Raw genomic sequence first — 12,443 nt, 5'->3', positions numbered from 1 at the left:
TTATTTTGTATGTGATTAATCCTTGGCCAGCACTAGTTAAATATTTACTTTTACCTGTCAGTGATGGTCTTTGACAGTTTCTTGGCCTTAACAGGATCCTTTTCCAGGAAACCTTGATAAGTAGAGAAAGTTTCAACCAAGCCAATGAACTTTGACAATGGCATAATCCTCCTACTCTTCAGACATTCATGCCTGTGAAAAAAATACACAGGAACTCAACTGTGAATATAAGTGTTTATTTTACATCATGCATGAAATAAATTTTGCATAACTAAGTGTTTAGGCCCAATATTATTAATATTTACTTGTACTGTAGTTTTCCGCAATTGAAATGAATAATAATAAAGCTTTGCTACATTTGCATCAGATTTTTTCTCAGCACTCAAAGTTTAGTTTAATTAGTTTAATTAAACTAGTAAAAATAAGTAAAATAAGTTTAATTAAATTAGTAATATGGTTTTTGTGATGGCAAAATGTATTGTTTAACACAGAGGGCAAACTTAATGGAACAATAAAATTACTGTAAACTTTACATAATGTTACATGCTTTAATTAAATTAAATTTTTAAAAATCTATTTAAAATTAACTTACTTTATTGCCATAAATCAAAGTTAAAATTTTGAAAATAAAATTAAAAATATAAAATAATAAAAATAAAATTAAAAATATTAAATATAAAAAAAAAACGCACACTTACCACTCTTTATTCACATATAAAATTAGTAATATTGTTCTTGTGATTGCAAAGCTTAATGTTTAACACAGAGGGCATACTCAATGGAAGAATAAAATTACTGAAAAATTTACATAATGTTACATGCTTTACTTGCAGATTTGCAATTTAATTTAATTTAATATAATTTAAAAATAAACTTTAGATATTGCCATAAATCAAGGTTAAAATTTGGAAAATAAAATAAAATAATTTAATAAAAATAATAAAAAAATAATTAATTAAATAAATAAATAAATAATAAAAATAAAATCATAAAATAAAAATTAAAAAATAAATATAGGGTTACAAAAATTAAACACAAACTTACCACTCTTTATCCACAAATAAAATTAGTAATGTTGTTCTTGTGATGGCAAAGCTTAATGTTTAACACAGAGGGCATACTCAATGGAAGAATAAAATTACTGAAAACTTCACATAATGTCACATAATCACACAAATGCTTTACTTGGAGATTTGCAATTAAATTAAATTTAAAAATTTAATTTAAAATAAACTTAATATATTGCCATAAATCAAGGTTAAAATTTGGAAAATAAAACAAAAATGGTTAATTAAAAATAATTAAATAATTTAAAAATAATTAAATTAATAAAAAATAAATAATAAAATTAAAAATATAAATATGGGGTTGCAAAAACAAACACACACTTACCACTCTTTATCTGCATATGAAATAGAATCGTAGATGTTCTTGTAGACTTGGAGGGAACTGGACCCAATATAAGCTTTCCTAAAAGGATGCAGGGCTGCATAGAACTGAGAGCAAAAAAAATGAATAAAGGAATGAATGAATGAACAGTTTGCAGTCAGGAGCTGTAGTTCTGAAAAAATAATCAATTAAAATAATTTTTCATAAATCAAATTGGTGGCCTCATATCAAATATTTATAAAATGCTTTTACTGAGCAACAACTCATGAAGCATTTATTTATGAGTTCTTTAACCTCTTCACAGATTTTATTGAGTTTTGAGGTGCTTTCTCCATATTCCAGCTCAAAGTCCATGGTGTAGCTGAGCAGAGCGAGGCAGCCGCCGGGCTTCAGAATCCTGTCCACCTCCTGCAGAAAACGAGGATGGTCAAACCAGTGAGCAGCGGACATGGAGGAGACCAAGTCAGCGATACTGTCCTCAAACGGCAGATCTTCAGCGGGGCTCTCTCTGTGGACATTCAGATCAGTGGATTATCTATCTATCTATCTATCTATCTATCTATCTATCTATCTATCTATCTATCTATCTATCTATCTATCTATCTATCTGTCTATCTGTCTGTCTGTCTGTCTGTCTGTCTGTCTGTCTGTCTGTCTGTCTGTCTGTCTACAGTTAAAGTCAAGATGATTAGCCCTATAATTTTAATAATTTTTCTAACATTTCCCAAGTGATCTTTAACTGAGCAAGAATATTTTTAAAGTATTTCCTATAATATTTAATTCTTCTGGAGAAAGTCTAATTTGTTTTAAAATTTTTCAAAATCACTTTTTAAGGTATATTGGTATACTGCTATCTTGCAAAATAACTAGCAAAATATTATGTACTGTCATCATGACAAAGACAAAGAATTTAGTTATTAGAAAATAGTGTGTGAAAAAATGTCTCTCCATTAAACAGCTCTTCGGAAATACTTTTAAATTCTTTAAAAATCATTGAAAGGATAAATAATTTGGAGAATTTAATTAAGATGCACAATACCTGCATTATAATATAATATATGAAATTTACAAAATAGGCATTGTTATTTAAATACAGGTTGCTGGGTTGATTTAATCCCCTAAAACTGACAAAACCATCACTTCTCTAGATTTATTATTTATAGATTATTTTGACAATGCAGTCTCTTAGCACTTTGTAATTTATTTATTTTTTTATTTTTTGATTGGTTTATTTCTAATTAATTTGTAAATCTCATTCATAGATTTTAGTACCATTTTCTCAACCCACAATGTGGGGATAGGGGTGGGGTTTGGAGGCAGGCCTCCTTTTAAGTTCGCAACTGCAGTATGAACCGCTATTCCAGTATATGTTTTACACAGCGGCTGCTCTTCCAGTTGCAACCCACTACTGTAAAACACCCATACACATTCATAAACTAGGCCAAATTTAGTTTATTCAATTTACTCATAGCGCATGCCTTTGGATTGTGGGGGAAACCCATGCTAACATGGGGAGAACATGCAAAACGCAACACAGAAATGCCAAGTGGCCCAGCCAGAACTCGAACTAGCAACCTTCTTGCTGTGAGGCAACAGTTCTAACCACTGAGCCACATTGATTAATGCCAATAATAGTATATTTATTTTTTTAACAACACAAGAGCAAATATTTTTATTTCAGCACATTATTAAACCAGTAGATTAACCACAACTTGTCCATCTTTTATTTTGTTATTTTATTTTATTTGTCTTTTATACACAGCTCAAAATGTATCTTCATTGACCAGAAAATGAATGAATGAATGAATGAAGGAATGAATGAATGAATGAAGGTCTTATTTTTCTTTTTGGGCTGAATCTGACTTCAACATATTATAGGTTTTATAACATCCATAATCCATCATGTAGCATGCAATGGCCATATACAGTAATGCACTTATCATACAGTGGTATGGTAAGTATGTAGGTCCTGGTGGTATTTTCATACCTGTAACATATATTTGCTGGATGATCTTTGTCACTGGCGATCTTCAGCTGAGCTGGACTGATGTCTGTCCCGACCACAGTCAAGAAGTACGGGGCGAGGAGCTCAGTGCCCTGTCCTGACCCACAGCCTACATCCACAGCCAGATCCAGATCCGTATTGATCTGTTCAGACAGAGAAATAACAAAGGCATACTGGTGGGTTTTCAAAAGGTAACTTCATTGTATCAGATGAAAAGACTTCAAAAATAATAATTAGTCTCTTTTCAAACCTTATGCTTCTTAGGCTACTTTATATGCAAGAAATTCAGAAGTAAGCTCCAGATATACAAAAAATAAATAAATAAAAGCTTTGGAGTCATATCATCTAAATGTAGCATTTTGAGAATTTCTTTAGTTAAATATTTATTAATAAAGTTTCAAACCTGCACAAATGTCAGTACAAATATTATAGAATTGCCATTTATTTAACATTCTTGCCATTTTAATAATGCAGCAATTGCAACTTTAAATATGAATCCTATTAAGATGACCCCTATAAACGTGTATACCCTTTAAGTTGAAACAAAGCAACAAGTGACCTATTTTCCTACTTTCTATGGACTTAGCATTTTCTAATAGAATACAGCAGGTCTCATCTACAGTAAATGTTTTATATAAGTTAAACGTCTACTTCACAGGTTTTGCCACAGTCAAGTTAAAGTTAAAACATTGTAAGAATACGAAAGTGCTGAGTCATTGACAAGGCTTTTCCAAACACAAATTTATCACATACTCTTTTTCGTAGGAAGTTTAGCACTTCGTCTATGAGTTCCTGAGGAGGAGAAACCCGGTGTCGCTGGTAGGATTCAACATGATCTTTTCCCTCAAAATGTCTCTGAGCCATTTCTTTCTGCTGGAGTCGCGTACGTCGACCTACTATATATCTGCCCCTACGGTCATTCATTAACAACACTTGACTTCTGTCTGTGAATTCCTGATTGAGTTCCTGAATTCAACTCCCCAGATAGCAAAATACACTCGGGCCAGTTCCGGCTAGATTGTCGCCTGCCGAAGACTTACCCCTCGGCCCAACTTCGGCTGCCGGACTCGGGCCGGATGCCTGTGGACTCACTGCCCGATTCCGGCCCGAATCAAGCGGGCCAGATGCGGCGGCCGTAAGCGAGCCGACGCTGCGCATCCGCGCCGAAATCGGCGCGAGGGTATTGTGCGCTGCGGCCCGGAGCTGGCGCTACTCCGTATTTATACACCTTATAAAACCTTTTGGTATTACATTGGTACTTGATATATGGTATTACAACCATTTGAATTTATATAACAGCAAACACAGACTATAATGTAAACACAAAGTGTAAGCACTGCGTTTAACCTTTGAATAAAGTGCAAACTGCATACATATTCTGTAACGAAAATAATCAGACAAATGACAAAATAAATAAATGTTAAACGTTTATTGATTGCAAGAAAAAAAATAGTACTAAAATTTTATACATAATTTTGTAGTGCACAAGAATATCAATATAAAAACAACAATAAAACAACACAATAAAGACACACAGAAAGATTTAATCAAAAAATCTAAAAATTACACACAAACACAGATGTTTTTAAAACAACCCTGTTTTCCCAATAGACTTGAATTAAAAATTTGTAAAAAACAGCTAAATTTTATATAAACCTAAATATAGAAACCAATTTAAGATATAGCAAGAAACATCTTAAAAATACCAATGACAATCCGTAAAATATACAAGTCAAACTTGTAAAAAGTACTGCAGAATTCTGAAGAAACATCTTGAAACATTTTTTAATAAAACATTAAAATAATAATAAACAAACAAATATATATATATATATATATATATATATATATATATATATATATATATATATATAATTGCAGAAGTATAAAGTCAAACTTATTTTTAAATAAACTTGAACAAAATCAATTGCACAAACAGCAATTTTCTTTCAACACGTCTTGTGCAATTTTATATTTACAATTGTATTTGTATTACGTTTATTAAAAATGTATCAAGATGTTTCTTCAGAATTTGGCGCACACACATACATACATACATACATACATACCATACATATATACACACACACACACACACACACACACACACACACACACATATACATACATATACACATATATATATATATATATATATATATATATAAATGCAAATGAAAGAAACAAATTGTTCAAGTATCAGGGAACATCCTAATACACTTAAAATGTTGTTTAAAAAATAAAACAAAATAGTGATGTAGACATTTGACACATTAGCTTTCTCTTCTTTCTTCCTCCATCCCTGTCAGGGGCAAGTTGTAGCTACCTTGTAATGCATTTTTCCACTTCTTTATCAGTGGCGTGGTATGGACATTTGTCCTCACTCCATCTGTGATTAAAAGATAAACAGATAATTAGTAGTGAACAAGTACTAATGTTAAAAAAAAAAGAAAAAATTAGGAAAAAAGTAGGCTACCTACGAAGCAAAAAAAAAACAATCAAAAAAAACAAATAAACTTAAAACACTTTGAAATTAGCAAGAGCTTGAACTTACCAGTTTCTTCATTTGTTCAGGCTGCTCCTTTAGTTGATTTATTAAGCTTTTCCAAATCAAATTGGCCAAAGGAAGGTCAAATGTGTTTACATCTGGAATTTCATCACGTCTGTTTTGGTTTTGTGAGAATCAGGCCCAGCTGCTGCTTTATGACGTTGCATGATTTTAAAACTTCAGTCAGTCGTGCTAAAAAAGAAAAATAACAGATAAGTATAAATCAACCTGTAGCTTATTCTCATACAACTTCTGTAAATACAACAGTGGGTTAGACACTGCTGATATTCTCTAGTTGATCTTTACTTTCTAGCTGCATTAAACCTTAACAAATTTAGTGATGTCTTCAATTCTTACAAAGACATCACGAGATGCAATAAGTTCTGTCTTGATCTCAAACTGCACTAGAACAAAGACTGTAAATGTTCATAGGTGTACTGCAGGAGTGTCCAAACTTTTTGGGTCGAGGGCCAGATGCAAAAAAACAAACGTTGTCGCGGGCCAAATTTTACATACATCACACATATATATATATATACAGTTGAAGTCAGAATTGTTAGCCCCCCTAAATTATTAGCCACCTTTATTTTTTCCCCAATTTCTGTTTAACGGAGAGTTAAACATTTTTTTCCACACATTTCTAAACATATTAGTTTTAGTAACTCATTTCTAATAACTGATTTATTTTATCTTTGCCATGATGACAGTAAATAATATTTGACTAGATATTTTTAAGACACTTCTATACAGCTTAAAGTGACATTTAAAGGCTTAACTAGGTTAATCAAGTTAACTAGTCAAGTTAAGGTAATTAGGCAAGTTATTTTATAACAATGGTTTGTTCTGAAGACTTAAGTGGCTAATAATTTTGACCTTAAAATGGTTCATAAAAAAATTTAAACCACTTTTTATTCTAGCCGAAATAAAACATAAGTCTTTCTCCAAAAGAAAAAATATTATCAGACATACTGTAAAATTGTTCTTGCTCTGTTAAACATCATTTGGGAAATATTTAAAAAAGAAAAATAAATCAATGAGGGGCTAATAATTCAGACTTCAACTGTGTGTAGATAGATAGACAGACAGACAGACAGACAGACAGACAGATAGATAGATAGATAGATAGATTTATAGATCATAACAAGAACTGCTGCTTAATTGAATGCATGTAATAGCGACACCCGGTGGTTATTTATTGAATTACGTTCATTTTTGTATAGCGGGCCAGATTCTATTGATATTTATAAAAAGCCTCGCGGGCCGTAGTTTGGACACGCCTGGTGTATCTGTGCATCTTGATGGTGGTCTTACACACGCCTGGTGTATCTGTGCATCTTGATGGTGGTCTTACACACGCCTGGTGTATCTGTGCATCTTGATGGTGGTCTTAAGATTTCTGCCATAGTCATTGATGGTGATGGTACTTGTGGTGCTGCATTGATTTCTGAAATCTTCATACCTGCCTTTTATCCAGCCTCTTTGTTCCAAGTAATTTTTCTTCATCACGGTATAGATGTGTCTATACTGTCCCTTAATCAGATACATTTACAAAACAAAACATTACTTTAGTATAGTGCCAGGTCAAAACTCACAGGTTGTAATAGATCAATGACATAATGTTGACAGTATGTGTTTAAAATAATTGCAAACAAACCTGTTCTGTCTTTAGATGTATGACAGGCGATAATCATCCTCATCTGTCTACCAGTCAGAAATCACAGTTGGGTTGGATGTTGGATGTTTGAGTCGAGCTTCCTCATATGCATCTATAATAAAACATCACATTGTTGTTAACCTCCCGTAAAGAAAAGTTCAAATCCTAAAATACTATCAAAGTTAATTAATGCATATAATACCTATAGTGTAAATAATCAGTACACAGAAGGTTGCACAAGATTTATTTGGAGATTCATGCAGAGTGACAGCCTTATGAATCTGAGACATAGATTTGTAAGATGGTCAAGCACATGCATTATTCTGTACCCATGAAGATTAACCTACCATTGTGAAAAATGTTTGATGATGATAGCCAATAACAATAAACCATTTCAGCTGTTTGTGAAGCAATTAGTAATGTAACGTCTGAAAAGCTCAATCTATGTTGAAAATATATCAGCAGTTTACAGCTTATAATGGACATTTTGCACACAACTATAACATGCCTATTCACGTTCAAAAGAGTGTGCCATTGACTTCTATGGTCGTGATGTGCTGCAAAATGATCTCACTAACCTTTGTTAAACAAGAACAATAAGACTTAACCAACAAATATTGTTACCCATTCATTTAAATCAGAATTTATCACTGTCAATAACATAAAAAAACATCAAAATCTGCTTTAAGACGTTCAGTTTTACATTAACTGACCATTACAGCTTGAACAAAAGATATAATTGATTCACATAGGCTAACACATATGAATTAAAGTGCACACTAATATATTTCTCTTGGATAATTTAAAGAGAATAGTAAACAGTCGAGTTTCAATCATTTTTCGTGACTAACTGCATAAACAAGATAAACAATAATATTTTATTAATCCAAAACGATTAGTTTTTATTTACACATAATCACAGAATTAATACTGTTGGATAAGTATACGCCTGTACAATGATTTTTTCAACATCCACGGTACTTTATAATGTTAAATCAGGAAAAAAACACGCTTTGCCATGTTAGCGTTAATGGATTCGTCTACAGAAACTTTCTTTAACGCAAAGTTAGCATACAGACAAATTCGTTTCATGTTTCTTTAAAATAATTAAAATAGTTTTCAGTTACTACACACGTTACAATCTAACATTGTGTAAAAGGAAAAGGAACTTTCAGGCTGTTTGTAACTGTTAGCGTTAGCATACATTAGCTCCAGTCGTGTTTCTTAAAGCAAGTTACATTTCGTATCAAACTGTTTTAAATTACTAAACGCTGTTACAACCAAACACCGTGGAAATGTTTTAAGCTCTAAATTCGCTAATTATACAGTACACAAGCAGTAAAAAGCTTACCTTTCTGACCGGAATCCACATGGAATCTTTGAAAAATCAAACTTTTTCTTCTTGTGATCTTCGTGCCATGGTGGTTGACAACCAGCTTGTTGGAGCATTACCGCCACCGTCTGGATTGGAGTTTGGATCATGAGTTTAGTCACGCATGTGTTTGTTATGAAACCAACTTCTGCTTTAAAAAAAAAAAAAAACAGTCAGCACAGGAGCGTGCTATCTCAAAAATAAGCGAATTTTACATAGTTTTTCTCTAGATGACATGTATAATCTATTTATAAATAATATTGTTTTGTTTGCGTCTAAACATTGAGACCATCCACACTAAATATTCTTTTTTTTTTTTTTGCTATCGTACCATAAATATTTTCTCAAATTATCATTAAACGTGGAGCTAACAGATTACTAGATAAAATAAGAACTTAATCGGTTGCCATCAGCCGAGTCCTTGCCAGAAGCGGCCAGGACTCTACAGACAGACTCGGACCGGATATGGTTGACCGGAATCGGGCCAGTGCTTTACAGCCGCATCACAGCCGCATGTGCGCGAGCGAGCCGCGGGCCGCACTCGGCCCGGATAACACTCGCCGATGCCGAGTCGGAGCCGGAGGCGCCGGAGGGCAGCCGAGCTCGGGCCGATTACTGCCTGCTATCTGGGTCAACTCATTTTCGACGTGAAGCTAATCAATATGTGACCTTGTAGCCTATGAGTAGTTTAACCCATAGAGCACTTGTAGCCTACTGTAATATAAACACTGATGGCTGATTTTGAGTATTTATTAAGCCTGTAGTTACTTTCAATACTACTGTACAGTTTCATTCCATCAAACTCAGTTACAGAACTGGTTTATTTACATCCCTGAGGAGACACTTTTCTAAAATTGCAAGAAACTTTACAAATGCATTAAGACCCCGCTTTTGTTGGAAATTTATAATTAAAATAAATAAATAATAAAAGTTGCACGTTTTCTGTTGATGCAATTTTAGACTAAAATATGTTGGCTATCCCTGCTGAAAAAAACAGCTTCCAGGCTAGAAGGTTGGTCGAGCCTGGTTTTAGAGGGGTTTTGGCCATTACCAGGCTGGGCTGGACAGGCTGGGAGATGACCAGCTAAAACTAGCTTGACCAGCTTAGCCAGGCTGGGAGCTCAGCCAAAACCAGCTATGTTTAACCAGGCTGGACATAGCTGGTAGCTGGTCATTCCCCAGCCTGACCAGCTAAGACCAGGCTGAAAATTGCTGAAACCAGCCTGGAAATGGGCAAAACCCTTTTAAACCCAGGCTGGTCAACCAGCTAAAACCAGCCAACCAGGCAGCTGTTTTTTTTTTTCAGCAGGGATAGCGTCAAAAAGTTTGCAGCTTCAGTAGTTTGACTGTTTTTAATAGTGCTTTACCTTCGACAATGGGTGTGGAAGGCTTCGAGCTTTTGAGTGTGTGTGTGTGTGTGTGTGTGTGTGTGTGTGTGTGTGTGTGTGTGTGTGTGTGTGTGTGTGTGTGTGTGTGTGTTTGTTTTAGTCAGAAAAAAAAATGTCTGTCTGTATATAGACTGTCTTTCAAAATAAACGTCTGCTGAAGTAAAAGGCTACAATAAAAAGAAAAATAAGTAGTATGAACAGCAGATGGCGCCATTAGACAGCACAATCCCTTCAGCACCAGTACTAAAATATGATTTTCCTTGCAGATAGACACAGACTACAATATGATTGCATTTTTTATGTAATTCCATAACCAATTACTTCGGATTCTGTTTGGTTTTTAATACTGTCAAGTTTCAATCACAACCTTAAAATAGACTATATATTTATTTTACATGTTTGAGCCTTATTACTCAATATTACACTTTATCTTTTGGAATAGTTACATCCCATAATGTACCCATGATAACTTCCATTAAACGGTAGGCTAAACAGTCATTATAATGTTTATTACTTTTTTTTACAAATTACTTTAAGGGGTGTCGCGGTGGCGCATTGGGTAGTGATGTCGCCTCACAGCAAGAAGGTCGCTGGTTTAAGCCTTGGCTGGGTCAGTTGGCATTTCTGTGTGGAGTTTGCATGTTCTCCCCGTGTTGGCGTGGGTTTCCTCCGCTTGCTTCCCCCACAAGTCCAAACGCATGCGCTATAGGTGAATTGGGTAGGCTAAATTGTGCGTAGTGGATGTGTGTGAATGGGAGTGTATGGATGTGTCTCAGTGATGGGTTATTTAATTAATGATTAATACTCAGTTTAGTTAATCGAATAGTTACACTGTAACTACTGGACTCAAATTTGAAATAAAATGTAACAGGATTATTTGACATGATTTGTTTCAGTTCTTCTGAATGAAAGATCCTTTAACTGTTAATCATAACCTTCAATTTGAAACACAGTAGTCATGTGCGATCAACAAAAATACAAATAAAGCTCGACAACTGTCTTTCTAAACCTCACCAAATCAGCACATCACAAACAATCTGTCCAGTGCAACAATAGTTGTACCAGATTAGATTTGGTGCGCACTGATTGGCTGTATGATATTATCAGTGCCGCCCATTTACTGAGCACTCTGATGACTTGTGTTCGGCCGTCAAGTGATCTGCTCTGTTGACTTGACAGCTGCTGGACCGTCAATAAGTCAGAATGCTGGTCATCGGGCTGCCAATTCCCTAAGCCGCGCGGGTTTAAGGGTTTTAATTATTCATTGGTCACACGTCTGGTCCATACACGAATCAATCAGAGCAGCCTGTGTTTGGATGGGTTTATAGGTGTCAGGGCAGAGAGGCCTGGACCAGTGCACCTCAGCACTGCACCGCGCTGCAGATAAAATCAATCACTGCTGATCACATCAGTCTTTGCGTCCACTGCTACACCTGTCAGAGATAAACACACACACAGAGAATACACAAAAGGAGCATGCACTTTATTTTTGGGGTCAGTGATGTACTTTAAAATAGTGTTGCGAATGATTTTTATACTGTATGTGTGATTATATTTTTCAAGTTTTTCAAGTGTATTGCAGGTCTTATGAGTAAATACTCAAGATAAAGTGGAACACTCAAGTAATTGCAGTCTACTGTTAATAGTGTAGCTATTAATAGTGTAGTAAAAATAACTAATTACCTTTTAAGGGCAGACATGTTGAGCTATGAATAAATGAATGAATGAATGAATGAATGAATGACTGAATGAATGAATGAGATTTTCCATTTGGGTTTTGAAAGTAAAAAAAAAAGACTAATCACCTTTCAAGAGCTGACATGTTGAGCTATGAATGAATGAATGAATGAATAAATGAATGAATGAATGAATGAATGAATGAATGAATGAATGAAGTAAAAAAATGTTTGTAAAAATAACTAATTACATTTTAAGAGCTGACATGTTGAGCTATAAATGAATGAATGAATGAATGATTTTTCATTTGGATTCCGAAAGTAAAAAAAAATGTTTGTAAAAATAACTAACTGTATTTTAAGAGCAGACATGTTGAGCGATGAATGAATGAATCAATCAATCAAATTTTT

General features: G+C 34.0%; 1 protein-coding gene across 6 annotated transcripts in view; it reads right to left on the bottom strand.

Annotated features, from left to right (window-relative positions):
• Positions 1-12,443, bottom strand: part of si:ch211-93g23.2 — a 33,945-nt gene that overhangs the window by 1,615 nt on the left and 19,887 nt on the right. For 2 of the 6 annotated variants that reach the window (XM_073926272.1, XM_073925784.1), the window contains exons 2-5: positions 3,377-3,537; positions 1,684-1,897; positions 1,393-1,496; positions 55-192 (exon numbers count right to left, since the gene is read on the bottom strand). In XM_073926272.1, coding sequence (XP_073782373.1) covers positions 55-192; positions 1,393-1,496; positions 1,684-1,839 — 398 coding nt within the window. In that variant the 5' untranslated portion in view covers positions 1,840-1,897; positions 3,377-3,537. 6 annotated transcript variants of the gene reach the window in all.

The sequence above is a fragment of the Danio rerio genome, chromosome 1 (genome assembly GCF_049306965.1).
Source record: "Danio rerio strain Tuebingen ecotype United States chromosome 1, GRCz12tu, whole genome shotgun sequence".
NCBI classification, from domain to species: domain Eukaryota; kingdom Metazoa; phylum Chordata; class Actinopteri; order Cypriniformes; family Danionidae; genus Danio; species Danio rerio.
This window is presented reverse-complemented; position numbering and strand designations above follow the sequence as displayed.